Source organism: Alligator mississippiensis, chromosome 6 (genome assembly GCF_030867095.1).
Source record: "Alligator mississippiensis isolate rAllMis1 chromosome 6, rAllMis1, whole genome shotgun sequence".
Taxonomy (NCBI): Eukaryota; Metazoa; Chordata; order Crocodylia; family Alligatoridae; genus Alligator; species Alligator mississippiensis.
This window is the reverse complement of record NC_081829.1, coordinates 97,117,661-97,138,760: the sequence shown is the minus strand read 5'-3', so window position 1 is coordinate 97,138,760 and position 21,100 is coordinate 97,117,661. Positions and strand designations below refer to the sequence as shown.

At 49.9% G+C, this 21,100-nt stretch overlaps 1 protein-coding gene and 1 long non-coding RNA gene across 5 annotated transcripts in view; one reads left to right on the top strand and one right to left on the bottom strand.

The window, feature by feature from the left end:
• SORCS3 (sortilin related VPS10 domain containing receptor 3) overlaps positions 1-18,554 on the top strand; it is a 419,433-nt gene extending 400,879 nt beyond the window's left edge. For both annotated transcript variants that reach the window (XM_059730194.1, XM_059730195.1), the window contains exons 22-27: positions 217-329; positions 2,176-2,307; positions 4,056-4,155; positions 7,909-8,014; positions 12,907-13,067; positions 13,757-18,554. In XM_059730194.1, coding sequence (XP_059586177.1) covers positions 217-329; positions 2,176-2,307; positions 4,056-4,155; positions 7,909-8,014; positions 12,907-13,067; positions 13,757-13,821 — 677 coding nt within the window. In that variant the 3' untranslated portion in view covers positions 13,822-18,554. The remainder of the gene's footprint in view (positions 1-216; positions 330-2,175; positions 2,308-4,055; positions 4,156-7,908; positions 8,015-12,906; positions 13,068-13,756) is intronic.
• Positions 2,256-21,100, bottom strand: part of LOC109282799 (uncharacterized) — a 124,906-nt gene continuing 106,061 nt past the window's right edge. The window contains exon 5 of one of the 3 annotated variants that reach the window (XR_009463146.1): positions 2,256-2,640. This is a non-coding gene — a long non-coding RNA (uncharacterized LOC109282799). Of the gene's footprint in view, positions 2,641-14,232; positions 14,299-14,689; positions 15,806-21,100 lie in introns of those variants that run through there. The other 2 variants (XR_009463145.1, XR_009463144.1) reach the window with 2 other exon arrangements.

Sequence of the window (21,100 nt, the reverse complement as noted above, 5' to 3'; positions counted from 1 at the left end):
TCTGTGTCTCAGCACCCACCCGCTATTCTGGCTCGCTCTCCTCTCCATCCCTCCGTTTCTTTTGCTTTAAGACAGTAAGACCTGTGGTCCTGCTCCAAAGCCTAGTGAATCGGATTGTGGCCTTCGTATTGATTTTCAATGAGCTGTCACACCCGCCTTATGCATTACTCAAATATTTTGCTGTTTCTGATTCTGATGCTCTCGGTCTCTTTCCAGAATATTTCCAGTCTCAGCTCCTGTCGTTTTCCCCTAACCTGGACTACCACAACCCCGACATCCCCGAGTGGAGACAAGACATTGGCAGAGTCATCAAGGGAGCACTTCTGCAGGTGAGCTGTCCTGCAGGTGAACACCTGGCTCCTATTCTTCTTCCCAAGCAATGAAGCATCCATTGAAATGCAGGGTGTTTTGTAAGAGCCATTGTCAAAGGCAGGGAAAGAAAAGTAATTATGAAGCCATCATTTTGCAGTTGTCACCAACAGCTTGGCAATACCCAGAGCTATTGTAGAGCACAATACGCTTGGGATTTTGTTCAAAATGTTTGTATTTTACCACTATTAATGTTTCTATAGTGTTTTTCCATGTTAAATACTTCAAAGAATGCATTCTCTCCTTCCCCTCCCTCTCGCTATCCATCCTTCACTCCATCCCTATTTGCAAAGTGGATAACGAGATATTTTTCACGTTTTTTGTCCCAAGCAGTTGAGTGGTGCTGCTGTATATGTTCAACAGCTGTCATGTTCCACTCGGTAGGAGCCCGATAGGTCATGAGAGAGAGAGAAATCTTTTGAACTGCCATCGATACGAAGACTCTCAATGGAAAGGAGCACAGCTGCTGTTGAACAGCGCGTAGCACCAGCCTTCAAAGGTTTGGGACAGAAAGTGAAGACTGTCTTAGCCTATTAAAACAGAAAGGGATGCATCGAGTTAGAGACAGGAATGATCCTGCCTTGAGCACAACATTGGAGTAGATGACCGCTTGATATTCCCAGCCCCCTTTTTCTACGACTCCATGATCTGATGATTTCGTAATGAATCGTCATTTGTATTTGACCAGGACGTGTGAGTTAACATTCCCAAAGTCTTGCCAAAAAGAAAGAAGAAAGACAAGCAGTGGGGAATACTTCATTAATGGTGTCCAGCAGCCAGTGGCTTTGTTTTTGTGTCTCATGAGAAGATGGATCAAAGCAAAAATTCCTGGCTTTCATGGACACAGAGCATGTAGTTTTGTTTCAAATGTATTTGCCACTGCTGCTGGTGGAAATAGAGGTGGGGATTTTTGTCTTTTTTTTTTACAGGCAAAAGACATTTGTGTTTGACTTTTCTTCTCTGCAGCAAAAGCATGTTGGTATTTGTAGCTTGGGGAATTTAACTTTTCCTCCCCTCCCCACCCTGCCCCCCCAGGATAAAACTGGGTTCATTTTATTAAACTGATTTTTTTACAGCTTTTTACAAATAAAAAGTTATTTTGCAAAGGGGTTGGAGGGGCGGGGGGGAGGCAAAGCAAAGCAGAGCTGGTGTTCTCTCTTCCCCACGAGCCTGCAAAATACAAGAGAAATCACATAAAATATCTTGTCTGTGCGCCTTTTGGAGACCACGTGTTTGCCCACAGCCTATGTTTTATGCTCTTACAACTGACTGCATCCCCAAAAGTGAAGAAGCATCCAGTGAGCCCTCCCTAAGCAACCATTTCTACATGAAAATTAGGTAACTGGATGACCAGAAACCATCGGTGAAAGGATCAAGACCCTGTTCACGTGCTCATTAATATATGTGTTGAAACAGGCTGTTTGGGTCTGGGATTTGGGGTTGGCATCTTATGAGAGTGGGGTCAGGTGCAAAATTCAGATCCACTGGTCAATTTGGTTTTCAAACACCCCATGAATTTAGGTGTCTGGATCCAGGGCTGTAGCCAATCCCACCTTTAGCTCTAAAGATGCAGCGAGGTGCAGTAGTTCATTGCAAGCATGTCTTTAACTAGAATGACCTGGTGGATGTACCGATTCATGAAAGCAGGGTACCCCGTGGAAGGATCGGGTACCCAAAGTGTTTAAAAGGAGCATGGCTTCCTTTGCCTAGTTAGCACACCCGCAGGAAATGAGATATACAGATGAAAGACTGGCCCACAAGGCAATGAGCAACCAGCTAATCCTATTCTTGGCTCTTCTGTCCCAGGTGACTGGGATCCCCGATGAGCAGATTTTGGTAGCAGTATTTCCTGGACTTCCTACTTCCGCTGAGCTCTTCATACTACCCCACAAAAACACGACAGAGAGGAGGAAAGGCAATGAAGGTGATCTGGAGCAGGTAAGCAAAGGGTTGTACTTCCCGCCTGGGGTTTCCAGCACAAAAAGTCCATACTCCCATATTCAGGTAGGACCCCGACCTGCAAGGAAAACTGTGCAGCATTAGAAGGACAGGACGTGCCATACATCTGGGGCTGGAGAACCATGAGTCAAGGTCATTTCTAGAGGGAAAATATTAGGCTTTCCCAATGGTTTATTGAAATGTGTAGTCTTTTTTCATGCTGCAGTCTACTGCACACGCACTGGTTTCTCCCCATTCCCACAAGCCCATCAAGTCCTGTCATGTCCGTATGGTGGGAACAGTAGACCTGATCCCAGCCAGTACCACACGCTCCTGAAAGGAATGGAAAAAGAGAGAGGTTAAAGCAGTGAAATAATGTACTGAGGTTCACTAAAAATAAATCAGGCTCTTCAGCTCATCTGTCACTGGTTCAAGACCCTTTTTATTCTGCAGGAGCGATTGGCGTGTGCAAACTATATTTGGAAGTTACAATATCCATCCATTTAGATAAATAGGTAATTACAGTGATGAATAGCAGCCGCGATACGCGGGCGAGGGAAGAGTTAGGAACAACAGCACTAGTCTGCTGAAGCTTTCAGGGCAGAATTATCAGGCAGTTAAATCAGCTCTATAAAGGCAAAGGCAGGAGGAGTGACATGCCACCGCAGAAAGCACCTCGTCTCTGGCTCAGGTTTTCCAGCTTACCGTTGGTATGGAGTGCTAGCTAGGTATGAGGCATCTCCATGTTGTAGACAGGGTTTCCTTGTATATGTATTGGGTGGTGCTATCTGGCGGTGCTGCCTCAGGACTTGATCTGTATGAATTTCCCTCTCTTTGCTGTGATCAGACAGTAAAATACTTGGATGACTCCAGAGATCTTGAGAAGGTCTTGTCCCCTGCTGAGCAAAGCCAGCCCTTGGAGATGGCACCGTTCAACTGAAAGCCAACAAGGCGGCCATCTTGGAAGTGCCTTGCTTAATGAGTCTAAGTTGTTAAGGCTCTAAGGGGGTTGCTTTGAATGCTTTGGGAAGGGGTGGAGTCTACTGGGTGACTCCAACTTCCTCTTACCTTCCTGGGTAGGATCATTTCTACCACTGGCTGCTGCTTTTGGGAAACTGGGTAGTGGGCTCACGAGTGGACAGGTAACTTCAGCATGCCCCGCCGCCAGGCTGTGAGAAGTCAGGGTCCCATCCTCTGAGCACAGGGTGTGGGCTGGGCTTGGAGTTCATCTTCCAGACTAGATCCCTCAAGCTCGCCCTGCCACCACCCCAAACATTAATGGGAGCTGCCGGGCTCAGACTGCCTCAAGCAGGGGTGGAAGAAGGACAGGTTACAAGATAGGTCCTGGGTCTTACCCAGCACTCATTGAGATCAGTGGGAAGCATTGATCAGGCCCACCGAATCCAGGTGGGGACAATGCGAGGGGAACTTCCTCTCCCAAACAGGCACATCCTACCCAAGCCTGTCTCTCTTTCTTCCCTCCCAGTAAATGCATCATAGCACCGTCTTAAAAATTACACCTTTCCTATAAGGAGAATTGCCTGAAATAACACCGTGTTCTTTAAATAACACGCTGACTCTCTATCTCCATAAATAACAAAATCTCTCTCTCTCTTTCTGTCTGCCCACTCGCTTCCTGCAGGAGAGGTGATGCCTTATAGGCTCCAGTGGCTGTCTGCATCCCAAAATGCTCTCCGGCACTGTCCGTTACACCCGTTAACCCCGTGTCTCTCTTCCTGTTTCCTCAGATAGTTGAAATCCTCTTTAATGCTCTCAACCAGAACCTGGTCCAGTTTGAGCTGAAGCCCGGGGTCGAAGTGGTCGTGTATGTCACGCAGTTAACATTAGGTAAGCATGGACGCCAGCGTGCCACGGTGGTTCCTTTGCTCGCGTCAGTAATCCTGGGAGTGGAAGCACAGAGCGGCACATTAATGGTGCATGGGCAGCTGGGGAAAGAGGAGTCAATCCCTCCATAATTCAGGCTGTGCCAGGAGGCAGCAAAGATAGAAAAACAGAATCACTCGGTGTCCTCCTAACCCCAGACTGTAGGGAACCAAAGGAGAGGATTACTGTATTACGTTACAATTAGGGCTGCCAGACTCTGGCATGGACTCCCAAGGGAGGTGGTGCTCTCTCCTACCTTGGGGGTCTTCAAGAGGAGGCTGGACAGATATTTGGCTGGGGTGTTATGACCCCAGCACCCGTTCCTGCCCGGGGCAGGGGGTCAAACCTGATGATCTGTTTAGATCCTTTCCAACCCTAAGCACTATGAAACTATAAGAGGCGTTGTCAGTGTTTTGTGAAGCACGGACTGGGCCAACTAGTCTCTCTCTTTGCAAGGTCAGTGTATTGTCTCCGCTGCCTTGTGTGCTTTCCCTCCCCACCTGGGAGTCTCCACTAGCCCTGGAAGAAAACCAAAAGATACACAATCTGGATCCAAGCTAGGGTTTGAGTGGTCCAGGAGTTTTGGCTGTGGGAAACACCCTCTTTCATATGTTTAGGTTTCTCCCCGGTCCAAAGTGTCTCATGAGTCAACATCCTTCCAGCCCCGCAGGGACTGGATCGGGGAAGGCTGCACCTTGGCTGCAGGGATGTTTGCTTATCATAGGAAGTGTTTCAGAGAGAAATGCAACAGTAGAGGCAGGGGGTGGCTCTCCAGAGGTCCTCCACCAACTTCCAAGCTTGGTTCCACCAGATTTCTATGCAAGGCATCCCCCTTCCTTCAGCGCTTGTTAAGTTTTGAGTTCACATTCAAAGCCTCCTTGAAGTGACTGGAGAAGAGGACGAGCTAGGTAAGATCTGGTAGTTAGATCAGATGGAGAGTTTTCCTTCTTTCTGAAAAAAAACAGCAGGATGCCAGGAAGCTCCTGAGATGAGCAGGAGTCTGCCATGTGGGGGGTTGGCATCTACCGGCATGTAAAACGCTTCAGACAGATCAGGGCTCGTGCTTTGCAGTTAGGAGACAAGGTCCAAAGCCGGTTTCACTGATACCGGTAAGGGACACTGTGTAGGAGCAGGGGGCTGGCACTCGAGGTGTCTTGGGCTGGGGTCTCAGCTCCATTGCTGATTCAGTGCATGGACTTGGGCAGGTAATTTAAGCCAAAAAAGTGGCTGTAGGTTCTTAGGGACTTCCAGTTTCCACCCCAGTGGAGACCCGTGGGGCTAGATTTCCAGGGGTGCCAAGCACCCACCACTCCAGCCCAGACGCACAGAAGCAGCTGCCACTTATGAAGACAGGAAACTTCAGCTCTCTGTGCCTCGATTTACTCACCCACCATCCTAGGGCATTGTAAGTTGTAGTTAATTTATGCATTCCTGTCTTCCATGTGCTTTGAGAAGCTCAAACGAAAGGTAGTCTCTAAAGCCCTGATCCAATGCCCAAGGAAGTCAGTGGGAGCATCTACATTGATGTCCACAGGCACTGGCTCAAGCCCTAATTGCAGAAGGCTATTACTATTATACCAATATTTAAGCGTGTGGGACTTCCACAGAGGAGGCCTTGGCACTTCAGAGGAATATGTGCCCTAACAGCGAGCCTTCTCTACAAATTGGCCTGCATATACATTCAAATGCTACCTAACAAACCCCATCTTCACACAGCATAGAAAGCACCCCCTTCTCAGCCTCATTCCCCCTGCAGACCACCCTGATGTGAAACATGTAATGAGTGCTGGCTTCAGAGCAAAGGCCTTAGCTCTTGCCCTTGTTCTTGAAGACTATCTCTTGCAATTATCCTGACAGGTCTGAGGCATGTTACTTGGCTGATGTCCTCATTAAAAGAGAATGGGGGTTTTGTTTCCATTGAGTTTGTCTCCTGGAATAATAGGACTTGCACTCCCGGTTCATGAAACATTCACAGCCACGTTAGTCCGGGGCTCATGACCTCTCTTCCAGATGCTGACTTTGTACCGGCCGCTGCCAGCAGCAGCAGGCTGATGTTGGTTATTTAAGCTGTCAGGATTTCATTTCATTAGGGACCAAATTGCTTTCAGGAGGTTGCAAACTGAACACAAGGCTCCAGACGAAGCAGCCCCACCTGAAACGTTCCTCCTGGGGATGGACGACGGGCTGAGTCAGAACATCAGGGTTGGCGCAGAATTACACTGCAAAACTTGTACGTGGATCCAGGTTTTGGGACCAAGGGTCTGTTGTGGCTCACTGAAAGGGGACAGGCCCTTGGCAAAACCCAGGGCAAGATTTCTGGACCCTCCCACCCTAAAATCTGGGGTCTGAGTTCATTTCAGACCGGTCCCTACACAATCAAGAGGTCCAACTTGCTGTAGAAATGTGGCTCTGCTCCCCTGGAAGTCATCAGGCATGCTGGGAGCAGAGCACTGGCAGCCTAAGACCCTTCAGTGGGAGATCCAGAGCAAGGACCATGCATGTCTGCTGGCATAGACGAGTGGCTCTCCACTGGGCACCGTGGGCCCTTTTCAGGGTTGCCTTGAGATGCACATGTCTAACGTGGTGGTCTTGGATGCCTGGTGCATAGCCAGGCTGGGAGGCAGCAGGGCTGTGCGTGCCTGCCTGCATCAGGGTTATCCCATCAACCTACAGCTGGCAGGAGCACCCAGTCCTACCACCGCCCTCCTTAGTCTGACCCCGCACAGTATATCCTGCAAACAGAGGTGTGCAGGGCAGCTAGAACGGAGCTGGCTTTGCACTGAAGGTGTGACCTGGCTGTGCACGCAGCGCGTGGGGCAGTCCCACCTCGTTGCGGTGGTGGCAAGGCAAGCTGCAGCCTAGCTGAGAAGCATCAAGGCCGCAGTATGGCAATTCCCACCCGTGGCACCATCAAACTCAAAAAAATTATTGAAGTGCCCTGCATCTAAGCAGGTTGAGGACCGTTGGCACAGGCCCCTGTCCATCCTTGGTGACATTAGTGGGTGGAACCTGGATGACATTTTTTAGTAGGTTCGGTTGCTACTTAAAGTCATGCACACAGCTTGCCCTGGGCTCAAAATAAAGGAGATCCCAGTTCTTTATCCCACACTTAGGACTCCTATGCAGCAGGAATTCAGTCCCATGCCAGCTGCGGGAGCAATACAGACACAAGGCGCTCCATACCCTCCCTTATGGACCACCAGTACATGCCAAACAGAGACGGGGCAGAGCTCCAACCAGCTGCAAAGCTTGGGCAGCCTCAGTCTGGGGGGACGGCTGGCTCTCAGGTTGGGTTTCTTCTCCGACACAAGCTGACACAATAAAAACAGCACAGCACCATTTTGCACCCCCTCCCCTTCCGAAATCTCTGCTCTCTGGCCCCGTGATAGCTGAAAGGGAGACGCCCGAAGAGTTAACATGGGACAATCGGCGAGCAGTTAGTTCCTCTTAGCTCAGCCTCCAGCTCCCTTTTCATTAGGAGCTGTGATACTGTGCTGTCTTGAATAGGGGCTTTGCTTTCAAAGGGAAGGGAATCGATTGGTCTCTCACCGGTTGACTTTGCTCAAACAGCATGTGCCAGGCAGCAGGAATAATAATGCAGACGCTGCAAAGAGTGAAGCGAGCTCAACTCCCGTATTCCTCCCCTCCACCCCTTCCCCTCCCCCTCGTGCTGGTTAATGACTTCCACGTATAACGACCTGCTCTTCCTCTTTGCAGCACCCCTCGTGGACTCCAGCACTGGGCACAGCAGCTCGGCCATGCTGATGTTGTTATCCGTCGTCTTTGTCGGCTTGGCTGTTTTTTTAATCTACAAATTTAAAAGGTATGTCAACAATGTGTCGGGGAACGCCAGCTGTTGCCCAGAAGGCCTCGCAGAGCCAAAATATAGTGCTTATAGTTGGCGGGGAGCTGGTTGTAGATGTGCATTAGGGAATGGGGGGCCAAAACATCAGCATGGGGCAAAGCGGTCTTCAGAGGAGCTTCGTCGGGTTGGAGCAGCAGGGAGATTGCGCTTGCTGATGGCGTCGCAGCTCAGCACCAGCTGAGGGTGATGAGCTCTCAATTGCAAAACCCACCTCCATGCTGGAAACCATGTACTGGTGGCCAGTGGCCTGTACTGGACCGACTAAGCCGTCACATTTCCAGTGTCACTCCCAATTCCCCACGCAGGGAGCATTTGCAGCGCAGCCCCCCTGTGACCTGGTGTTTCTGGGGGATGACTTGCATCATGGGGTGAGGAAGGGGAGGGGAAAAAAAATCACCTTGAAGCCTTTTGGGCCAGATTCTGAGTTGCTTTGGGTCATCCTTTCAATGGGTGGAAAGTCAGGTAAAAGGAGGATATTAGCACGAGGATTTCCCACCCGATTTGCACCGGTGGGGAGCGTATTTGGTTTGTTGAAGGCCTAGCTGTATCTGATAGGGACTGGATTGGAAGCGGGGTCCGGAGGGGTTGCCCTGCGGCCCGCAGGAAGGATGGGAGCATCCGTTCTTGTGGATGCTTTTGGACGAAACGTTTATTGCCTGGTTGCCCCTGGTTACAGGGAGCCGGACTCGATAAAGCAGGCAGTCCCTGCCAAATCTGTGCATTTCCCACCGCTGCACGGTCCCCAGAGACTGTATTTTCATCTCCGCTCGGCGCTCGGCAGAGCCGCTGATGCGATGGTCCACCCCTCCCATGCAGGCGAAGGCCGCCTCACCCCTCCCATGCAGCGTCCCTGTGCACGCAGTATATGAAGCTGCACACACCGGTTGCTTGGTGCTCGGGGGCTTCCCGGCCAGATTTGCCGAGCTGCCAAAGCATCAGATGATTTTCTTTCCACCTGGACATGCTTCTGCGGCTCCGACAAGCAAGTTGCATCAGCACCAGAGGAGAGTTTGGACCAGAGCCCTGCACTAACCCTCCCCACCCCACATTAGCTGAGAGGGGCTTGTTAAAAAACACCCGAACCCGCTCAGCCCTCAGCTCGTTATGTCTCCATAGAAACTGTGGGATCCATATCCGCCTCCTGCAGCTCAGCGGGGAGTTTACAGGAGCAATGAGGTCTCGGTGGGGGCATGGGATGGGAGCAGAAGCAGAAATTGGTGGTGTTAAGCTAAGCAAGAAGGCGCTTTGATGCGACTTTGACATGCAGAAGCTGCTCCCCAGCAGCAATCGGCACGAGCTGCACTCTGCTGCCTCGAGTTATCAGACAAGAATCGATCTGGCGAGTAGATCACGTGCTGAAGAGGAACCATCCTTAATCAGAAAGAGCTTTAATTTTTTTTCGGCTCTTCCTAGCATCCAGTGAGGCACTGGCTAAGTTCAATATGCCGATGTGCCCCAGTTCTGCTCGCTGGCAAAGAACTGTGTGGGACTCACGTCTGCCATCTGCTTTCCGCATCCCCTTCTCTGGCCACGAATCATTTTTAAGCCTCTGTCTCCCAAGCCGGAGCTCTCTTTGGACAGGTTCACCTTTCTTTAAGTGTCTTTCTCTGACTTCTCTTTAGCGCTGCGTACATTTGTGCCGCATCAAGTCGTGTTGGGGTTGCAGACACCCTTGGCGGGGCCGAAGGGGAACGCTCAGAGGGACCCTAACTCTGTAAATTGAATAAGTTTCTACTCGTGTCTGGATCAGCACCACCAGCTGATTTCTGTTTAAAAGCTCAAAGTCAGGGGAAGGCTTTGCTCCTATCCCATGTGCAGGAACGCTCCTGGTGACTTCAGGGGCTCAGGACGAAGCCCTCCGCACTCGTGTTATTTAATCTGTTCCAAGGCAGAGTTTCAGGTCTCCAGCCCTCCTCCCCTTGTCACGTCCTTGGGCCTGAAGCCAGATCCCTGCTGCTTTGCTGGGTTGGAAGCAGCTCTTCAATACAGCGGCAGCTTTTTTGGCTGGGCCTGCACCTGGGATGTTGTACTAGCTGCTTTGCCAGGCGTGGGAGATGCACTGAGATGTGGCTCCTTGCAGCATCCAGAGGCTGAGCTTCTCTTGCTATTTTTTTTTTTGCTGTATACAATCCTATTTTTTTTCCCCTGCCCCATTGCTGGGTCTCTCTGGGGTTCAGTAAAAGGGAAAGCAGCTTGATAAAGAGCAGAGGCCGAACCTTGAGTTCCCTGAAAGTGGAAGAGGGGCTGGAGAGCTTCGTGTAGCTCCTTGGACAGCCATCCCTTATGGTTCAGGTGTAACATCTTGGACCCTAGCCACAATCCCTCCACGTGCTGGGCACCTCATCCTTTCCTCCCAACTCTCCCCGGCTGCAGTGCAGGATAAGTAGCCGACATCACGGTGCTGACTCGATTCCCTGTTCCCGATTGTCGTACAAAGCTACGGGGTGTTGCACTCAGGAGGAGCGCACTGAAGTGTACTCCCGTAAGTACAAATTCAGGGGTTAGGAATACTCTTTTGTCTGTAAACAAGACGCAGCAGCGACAAGTGCTAAGGTCAGGAGGAAATCAGAAATCCAGAGGAGCAGCAGGAAGCGGGGAAAAAAAAGGGTTGAGCGCTGGAGAAACTCGCTGCCCGCCTTGATCAGAAATGAATGTGCACGACAGCTCTGCATGGAGCAGGGGGCATGGAGCAAGCGGTGGGCTCTCACTTCCTGGGCTGCGGAGGTCCATTAGCGGTGTGTACTTTGATGATTAGCTGGAGTCCCCAGCTGAATACTGAGCTGGTGTTTAGAGACCATAGGGGAGCTGGCAGCTGCCTGGGTTTTTAATTCAGTAAATTTCCAGAACTGGCACTCCACGGGCTCACCCGCAGATTCCTGATTAAGAGGCTGCAAAGCAACAGGCTCAGCAGGTGGGTCAGAAACCAGAAAGTGCCCATCATAGAGCTATGGCTGGGCAAGGAGAGACAGAGCAAGGGTGGAGGCAGAGGGAGAAAGAGAAAGGTGGAGAGCATGTGCATGTGCACTCACATGCACACGTGTGTCCCATTAAAGGACACCTTTTGCTTATACCTTTTGCAGGTGCTGAAATACAATGGGATAGTGGGTGCGCTGCAGGTGCTGGGGGTATGGGAATGATATGAGCATCATATCATTCCCATATGATAGGAGTGTGTGTGTATGTGTGCGCACGCACGCGCGTGTGCGTGCATGTTGGGGAGAAAGAGGACGATGCACATGGCTATGCAGGGTCAGAGAGCGCACATCTGGCCAGCTTTCTTTTCTCCGTGGCTCTCAGAAGAAGCCGGAGGCCGTTGAGCTGGTCACATCCAGGCTCCCTGGATCTTCAGGCATAATCATTGTCTTCTGGATCCTTTGTTGTGTGGCTTGTTCCCATCCGTACTCAAACCTTGGGCTCCTCTGAGTGTCCTTCTCCCTTCCCTACCCATCGCTGCAGGTCCTTATACCCTCTTATTGGGGTAGTTGTCCCCTTTCTTGCTTGCCATCCTTTCCCCCCAGTTGGCTTGGGTGTTTGCTGCCATACAGAGGCAGTATTTTTATTTGACAAGGCCTCTGAAGCCTAACGACATCAGAAAATCTGCTGTATTAATTCTGCAGATCCAAGCGCGTAATCTGCAGTCGTGTCATTTCAAAGAGCGGGGTCCGGTTGTAGCACGGCTTAGCTCCTTCTCGGATATGGCAAACTTTTAAGGTGCGAGGTACCAAAGGATGTTATACCTGTTAAGTGCTGCTGCCAGAGAATCGTTGCATTGGCCTGTTGATGACGAAGGATGGGCGTAAAACTCGGGGCCAGAAGTCACGGTTTAAGATCAGCAGAGCTCGTTTTGAGTCAGTTGGGCTAGTTGCTATATATGCACGAGGATCTGACTCTCTGAGCCCTTCCAACACCTAAGGGATTAGCACATAGAGGCAGTATTTTACAAGGAAGACATCTCCTTTGGTTGTGTCTTCCTTACGGAGCCCAAAGAGTTTTCCCGTTGCAGCAATGCAAGGCACGGCACCTTTCCAGCAGCTTAATGAGAGATGTTCACCGCCACCTTGCAGGAGGTCACAGCTTACACCCGAGAACTGAATTCCTTGGTGCGTTTCCGCACACCACTCATGGCATCCTGAAATTACATCCCAGCTCGGGATCACCCTTCTCACCATCTATGCTGCAGGCAGGGGACGTCCCCAAAGCCACAGCTAATCCGAGCATGCCGGCTTCCCTTGGGAAAGGGGTACCATCGCTTTCCTTTGCTCGTTGCCACAAACCAGGAGGCAGAGAACAGCCCTGATGGAGGCTACGAACCCTTTCACCCAGCGAGAGCACCAGAGCTTGGCAATGGGGATGAGACGGACGAGGCTTTTTTCCCGAATAAATGGCATCATTAAATAGATTTTTAATCCTTCCCCCCCCTGGCTTGCATCATTAGCTGCCTAATTTACATGCACAGAACTGACAGTTGCAAATGATCCTAATTAGCTGCGTACATGTTCACTGGGCTAAGCTGCATGCATGGTGCCAGCCGCCTGCCGGGCGCAAGATTGGCAGTGGTGGACCCAGGACGTGCTGCTGAATCCTTGAAGGCTCTGGTGAAGGGGAGAAAATGGCCTGCTTTGCATTGAACATGCAAACTTGGGCTTCAGAAACCCGTGGGTTCAAGTGCTGGATGCAGTCTGTTCCTATAGGAAGCAACAGCATCCCAGCGCTCTGCACTAGGCATAAAATAGTCCATAACCATCCTTCTGTGCATACTGCACTATGGGGGGAGCTAAGTCTTGCCTTAATGAGCTCCGGTCAAAGGTCACAGCTTAAAAAAGGGCCTTGTGTCTCCTTCTCCCATGCAGGAAAATCCCGTGGATTAACTTCTATGCTCAGGTCCAGCATGACAAAGAACAGGAAATGATCGGGTCCGTCAGCCAAAGCGAAAACCCCCCCAAAATCACTCTGGGTGAATTCACTGACCCCGAAGAGCTAATGGACAAAGAGCTGGACACGCGGGTTATAGGTAAGGGGATGCAGCCTGCTGGGGCCTCTTCCTAAGCGGTGCTTGACGCGGAGCATGCGCTGAATCCCCGCGGGGGCTGGCGGTCCATATTGCCAGGGTCCGAGGACCTGGACATCGTGGTAGGGAGGGCCGGACACAGGAATGAGCAAACTGGGCAGCCGCCTGGGGCCCAGACAGAAAGAGGGCCTCAAAATAATAATCAGACAATGGAAAAAAAAAATGACCATCACTATCTCTGGCAAAGGGGGACCCAAGACTAAAAGTTCATCCGGGGCCGCCAGGAGTCTAGGTACGGTGCTGATGGTAGGGGCAAGACAGCCATGTCTGGGGTTGAGAAGCATCTCCCTCCAAAGCATCTTAGCAAGAAACTTGTCTGGCTTTGCATGTGTTTTCTAAGTTTTCCAGCTTTTTTCCATACTGGGGACCCCCCTTCTATCTGCTCATGATCTCCCTACAATATGTGATGACTTACGAGCATTGTGACTTCTTTTTTCACATCCCACCCCTGGAGGACGACCCAGTTGGACCCCACATTCACTGCAGTATCAGGCCGCTGGGCCCCCTTCATTAAGTCTATCGTCCCACACTTTTAGGTCCTTATGAGCTGTCTCCCAGGGACTTGCACGTGGAGACTGCGGAGGTGTGCGCGTTTCCTGACCCCCTTTCCCCCCCCCACTTGTCTCCTCCAGGAAGTATCTCGACAATTGCTAACAGCGAAAGCACAAAGGAAATCCCCAACTGCACTAGCGTTTAATACTGAGGATCCACTTGGTCTACAGAATTTCTGACTTTTTATTTGTAATTATTATTATTGTTATAATTATTATTATTGAAAAAAAAATTATATGTCATTATTATTTGGGAGGGAGGCGGGGGACGGGTCTTTTATTTTTAACCAGTGGGCGTTTCCCCAGCGCTAAGTGTCCCCTTCCATTTATGAATGTGGTCCTGGTAAACAAAAGGCTAAGGGATTCGAATGCCCGGTTCACATTCAGGTGAATGAGAATCAGGCACCTAAATCTCTTAGGCAGATTGGAAATCCTTACCCTAAGTGACAGGGAAACGGTCCTACTCCGTACTCGGTGGCGAAGCAGCCGCTTTGTCCTACGAGTGTCAGGCTGAGACGCCGGATCCGATGCTGCAGCACACCGAGCCCCCTCCCTCTCGTCTCACAGGGATGGGCAGGATTAGATCCGCCGCTGTTCACCTCGGCCGTCTTTTAAACGATGGGCTAAAAAGAAACCCGCAAAGCAACATCAGCCGCTGAGCAGGAGGGACGCACGTCTAGGTTTATGAATGAGGCCCTGCCCCCCCGTGCATGTTAATAGCAACGATGCAGACGACCTACTGTAGATAATGACAATGTACATAGCTTTTTATTTCTTGGGAAATAATTTAATGTTTAGTAAAAGAAAAGTTTAACGAAAAAGAATGACAAACCACACACACACACGCACACACCCCCCTACACACGTGCACACCCACACACGTGCCAACCAAGCAAGGACCCACGGCGAGCTCTTGTGCGACGCGTGGGTTCACAACGTGTTTCAATTGTCTGCCAGGCTTCCAGCTCTGCATATAAATGACATGATGGTTTTTCTTTTTTCCTTCACTGGAAGACACGCGTTGTAATTTTTGAAGAGCAGGAGCAACGTTAGGAGGGTATGAGGTTTTCACCGTGATTTTTCTCACCTTTCCATCCACATCACTAAAGCAAAAACGCCGTCCTCTGTCATCCAGTAGTGACTCTCATGAGAGACCATCATAGAGATGAAGAGAAAGGAGCGTCAACGTACTTGGAGTTCATCCTGGGTTTGAATAAGATGTTGAAAGCAAGCCTAAGTCCTGTGCCGTCTCATAATGGCGGGCCAGCTTCTGATTCCTCACACTGCCTCTTCCTATGTCACCAAAATTACATGCATGGAGTAAAGTGCTCTTCAGCAGGAGGAAGAGCATGAGAAGCTGGCCATCCTGTTGAGGCATGTCATTAGGGACTGCTCCCGGGACTAAGGGCTTCAGGATTAAGGCTATCTGGAAACCGCATCAGAAATCTGGCCAAATACAATATTAAGACACCCTTCTTACACACAGTCCAGCGCATCCGCTAGCCCCGCAGTCTGTAAAAGCCACAACGACCCCTCCTCACGAGTGGTGCATCCTGCTCAGATGATGAGAACATAAAAAAAAAACCCCAGGTGATTGTAAGGTGGAAACATCTCGGGATTTCAGGACCTTCTGCTGTGTTCAGTCAAGGTTGAGGATCATCGCCCACACAGTGTCATGAGAAGCAGGTGGGAGCAACGGGTTATTTTCACCCATCCATACTGAAGTTAAGATGCTGAAACTGGGCCTGATTCTGCAAGGTACTGAACAGGAGGTCAGCTGGGACTGGGAGGTCCCGAGACCCTTTCAGGAGTTGCTGTGCTCTTGCCTGGTGATGGAAAGCCAAGAGGGGCTCTCCTCCTAAGGCATGGGTCCAGATCTGAGCATCCCCAACGGTCTGTACGCTTAAAGGCAATCCAGTTCATCTGCCATATATTAAAAAAACCCCTATGCTGTTTATCATCATTCTTCTAAGTAAACTGGAGGCATTATTAGCAACTTGCCCAACACTCAAAGTGCCTCTCTATCTGTTACAGACTGGCCACCGTAACTTGGGCTCTGTTAATGAGGTGAGAAGTCATTGCCAGCTGAGTTTTTTTTTTTGTAGGGAGCACGACCAAATCCGATTTTCTCTGCAGAAAAGATGGAGCAATTAGTTTAAACAGTCAAATTGTTGCAAAGCCAAAATCTAGGAAAATGTTTGTGTGAGACACTAAAGCAAAGCAAGCTCAGCTCCGTGCTTCTCTGCTTTCTGATCCTGCTCTTAAAACACCCACATCCTTCTCATCAGTTTAAAAATAATTCCCTTAGGTTTAAAAATAATCCCCTTCCCGCACTTCCTCTTCTGAGCTCGTCCCTGATGCAAGCTGGAGACTGATAGCTGTGTTTTCCTCCCTGCCCTTGCATTTCCATCCATCATGGGTGCATACGCTGGTTCTCTCACTGTATCCCTTATATTGAAATACCAACGTATTTTACTGTAATGGCCCAATCTGCTGATAACAGAGTGACTGCAGGGCTACGGCATCCCATCTTGATGTGTGGGAGGTTTGTTCATAAAAGGTGTTCCTGCTGGCGCGGAGCTGAACGGAGGTTTGCTCCAAATTCTCCATAAAAGGCATTTTGCTGTAGTAAGGGTTTGAGGGGCTGCTTCTGTGAGCTGCTAGACAGAACGGGTTGAGAAGCAGCCTACCCCCACATCAGTAAGCAATTCGTCCGGTTTGCTGTGGATTATCCCCCCCCCGCCAACATACACAAACCATTGATGTTTTCCCAGGTTTTTCACCGAAATTACTTTATGGTCTCATTCATTCGATTCCAACCAAAATACAGAAGATCGGTTTTGCACTTTCAGGGCCCTGTTCTCTACCTTACCTCCCCCTGGCATCAGCAGATGCATGACGAATAGGTCCAAGGAGGTGATACTTCCCCTCTATCGGGCGCTGGTCAGACCGCAGTTGGAGTACTGCGTGCAATTCTGGGCGCCACACTTCAAGAGGGATGCGGATAACCTGGAGAGGGTCCAGAGAAGGGCCACTCTTATAGTCAAGGGCCTGCAGACCAAGCCCTGCGAGGAGAGACTAGAGAAACTGGACCTTTTCAGCCTCCGCAAGAGAAGGTTGAGAGGCGACCTTGTGGCCGCCTATAAGTTCATCACGGGGGCACAGAAGGGAATTGGTGAGTATTTATTCACCAAGGCACCCCCGGGGGTTACAAGAAACAATGGCCACAAGCTAGCAGAGAGCAGATTTAGACTGGACATTAGGAAGAACTTCTTCACAGTTCGAGTGGCCAAGGTCTGGAACGGGCTCCCAAGGGAGGTGGTGCTCTCCCCTACCCTGGGGGTCTTCAAGAGGAGGTTAGATAAGCATCTAGCTGGGATCATCTAGACCCAGCACTCTTTCCTGCCTATGCAGGGGGTCGGACTCGATGATCTATTGAAGTCCCTTCCGACCCTAACATCTATGAACCTATGAATCTGGTATCGTGTAGGGTTGGGAAGGGTAGGGCAGAAGGGAAAAGATCTACCAGTCAACAAAGCAAGTATCTTTTTAGCAGAGAGATGCTTCATGGCAGTGAGACACCTGCCTGGTTTGAAATATTGCTGTTTTTTGTCACTAGAAAACACTGAGTCATTTAATAAGCGATTTCTTTTGGTCTGGAAATACAGATGGAAACATTTTGGCAGGTGTTTCTGAGCAAACCTCATCTTTCATTAGACCCAGTGTGACCAGTGGGCTTTGAAATTGCCCCATTAACGTCCATGGGAGTTTCTCAGCGAGCTTTGGATCGTGCCTGGAGGTGTCTCAGTCCCTCACCACATTGGGCCCTAAGTAGAGATGGAAAGATATGGCCTTTTCCCTTTTAAGTACATTGATGGGGAACAGCATGGAGGTGTCTGACCCCATCTTGTGTACCAGGGTCTTGTAAATTCAGGGAGAGTCAAAGCTGTCAGGGTTGGTCCCTTCTTTCCAAAAATGCATGACCCGTGCACTTTGTAGGCAAATAAAGGAAAATAATAGGTAATTTTTTTGTGTCTCCTTAGACACTGCTGAGGCAATGAGAGTCACAGGGGAATCACACTGTTAAGACATGAACGCCATTATATTAGCCGTAGTATAAAATCATTGAAAAGAGGGCTGGGAAAGACCTCAGGTGGCCATCTAGTCCATCCTCATGCCCCCAAGGAAGGATCAATTGTAGCTACACCTATAGAAATAATACAGAAGATTATGGGCCCTGCTGCATTCCCTGTGGCCCACTGTGACCATATTTTGGGCACACACAGCAAGATTATGGTTTCCCTTATGCGGTCACCAGCTCTACATCACCCCTCCTTCATAGGTCCTTATGGAGGAGGTATGAAGGCAAAGGGGCAAAGCCAGAAAACTCACGTACTCCAGCAATCCAGGGCTGCAGCCACCATAAATTAGAGCAACCTTGAGGTTGCTCTAAATTGCTCTAAAAGTCCCAGTTAGTCCTGGGATTAGGCAATACAAAGATGGCCTAAATCCACAGTTCCTACTTAGTCCTGGGATTGGGAAATACATAGTTGGCATTAATCTACAGACTTTCTTGTAGCTCCAGCACTTATCACTGCTTGGTTGAGCCTGAGGATCCAGGCCAGAATCCTCCGTGCTCTTTCCAAGATGTTGGAAGAGCATCACTCTCACACATCTTTCCTGTTTTAAGGCTGAAATGGGGCAGACAATTGCAATACTTGTATTAAACACAGTAAAACAACAAATGCATGAATCATATATATATACATATATATATATATACTGTTCTTGGTTTTATTGTTCCATTTGAATATTTCTACTGTAAAAAAAGGCAGTGGTTTTGAAATTGTTGAAAATAAATGTATTTTTGTACATCGGAGCTACCCACGGCTGCTCTGTTGGTCCTCGTCCTTCTTGTCTTATGTGCAAGCACAGCTGTCTGCATCTGCTCGTGCCTCAGATACTAACACAAGAGGCCCAATGTTTGTCTAGAGGAGTATTTATTAACCCATGGGTGGTGATCCCTTGAGGGAACCATGACAACCATAGAAAACAAGGGTTGGAAGGGACCTGAGAGGTCCAACCCAGCCCCAACTAGATCATCCCAGCTAAGAATTTGTCTACCCGGGTCTTAAAAACCTTCAACAATGGAGAATCCACAACTTAAAGGGTTTCTGGAGGAGGTTGGCTGCAAATATCCAGTTTTAACTTTGGTGGGGATAGATGCTCTATAACAGGGTGACAAACTCCCCCAGTCCTCCCTACCCCACCGCCAAGGCTGGGTTTGGACTCCCGATGTGATGGATCCCACAATGTCCAGGTGAACAAACATTTTGGAAGGGGGTAATGCAGTCTTTGCTTGCCCCGCTGCCTCTGACGTATGTGGTCAATGAGGCTGTATCTTGGATTTAGATGGCAGGCCTCACCCTCTAATTCCTACCCATCTACCAGCCCTGCAGGCCACACAACATGGCTCCAAGAGCCGAATCCATACATTTAACACTCCTACACCATAAAAATCAACCAAGCACCATTCACACCTGGTACTACTGCAAACAGAAAGCCTGCTCTGGATCGGGATACTCCAACAGAGCAGAGACGAGGCACAGCTTCAGCTGGGTTTTCCTTCTGCCTTCTCTTAGGTGTGCTCTTGGCTCTCCCCAGTGCAGTGCTACCTCGGTTAAGCATTATCAAAGCACCATTGCGCTGCTGACATATTACTGTAATACATCATAGGCGTGCTAGTCTCCCATCGTGGATCCTGGTGCTACATCACTGGACTGACAGCTGACAGGAACCCAAGGCCCACGAGATGCAGCTCTTCTGCAAGGTCTGATTTTCCTTTAAGGAGGCTGGCTTGGGAGATTGAGGGGGTGGAAACCTGACTGCAAGCGCTGCAGAGCTGCCACTGATCTTTCAAAGCCTTACACATCTAAAAAATATATGCTCTTGGCGTTAGTGCTAAAATTAGCCAGGCGGCTGATGTTTCCACGATGGACCCCCCCCGACTTGGCGGTGAGTTTATCTTGGATCATGGAGGAGAGGGGAGTTATTTCTCAGCTCAAGCTCATTCAGCAGAGATACAGTGCGCAACGCAAGCGTGCAGGATGCGTGGGGGAGAGAGCGAGAGCGAAAGAAAGAAAAATTGTTCCAATAAGATTTGTCACCCACAAAACAAAACCGAGCATTCCCAATTCCAGAGGATTCATTACCAGGAGGTCCCGGGTAGCTATAATTTTCCATGCAGTTGCACAGACGCTTTGCAGAGAGGAGGGGGCAGGGGAGCGATCTCTGCCCTCAATAAATACAAAGGGAACTGCCTTTGCTGTGGCTTAATCTTGGTTTACGCCTGCAATTCAACTCCCCTCCCAAAGTCCCTCCAGATATACACCAGCATGTGCGGTCCCATTAAGGGGAGTGTCATGCCCTCTGCAAGAATGGCATAAATCCCTTTTGGTGCCATGCTGGGCCCGGCAGCTATTTTCAGAGCCCATTTTAGGGGAGTTGGTAATAGAAATACTGTCAGGGGAGGAAGGAAGGGAAGAAGGTGGTTGTTTATGACATGGAATAAAAATGTTTTCTTGAAGCAGGGTTTCACAGATGTGCTGGTCCCAAACCCAGAAGTGAAGCTCTGTAGAAACCAAACGTAAGGTCTTATAGCTGCCATTTTAGCCCACCTCTGAGCCACCTTAAAAAGATCATATTAATGCCCAGGATTTGCATGTCCTATGAGCAATGCCACCCACGGTGGGTGGAAAAGGCCATACTGGCCAACAACGTTGGGTCCGAAAGCCATACTGCAGCTCAGTCTGTTGGCCCCCAGCCTTGTCCATCCTTCTACAGACCCCGCCCTATCTCTCCTTCTCAAGTCATCTGACACTGTTGTTCTTCCCAGAATCCCTCACCGCCTTCCTGCTGAAGCACTGACCTGTAGTACTTCCCCCATCCCTTAGTTCCAAGCCACATAGACACACAGCCCTTTCAGAGGAGAGTGTCCCCAGACCCGGCACTTCTTCACCGAGGCTAGGACTCCTCCCGGGTGCGGGCCTGGACCTGAGCCTCCTGCTTTAGCTGGGTCATCATGGTCCTCTCCCACTGCTTCTGCCGGCTGCATCAGTAGGTGCATCTGCAGCTGGGTGCATATTGCAGCCTACAGGAGCCAGACGCTAAATACATGTCATCATGTATTTAGCTGCTCTACAGCCTCCAGCCTATTCCTTGTCCTCGGGCTGGGACAGGACTGGAGGGGTCTGGCCAATCTCCTTGTCTTCATCCTTTCCCGCTATTCAGCTCACTCTGATCCTAACCACACACCTTCTCCATCCCCTGCTCTATGCCACCTCTGACCATTTATCTACTCAGCCATTAAGTGTGACCGAGGGACAGACCTGAGCCTCCCTAGGAAGACAGCAGGCACTCACCCTA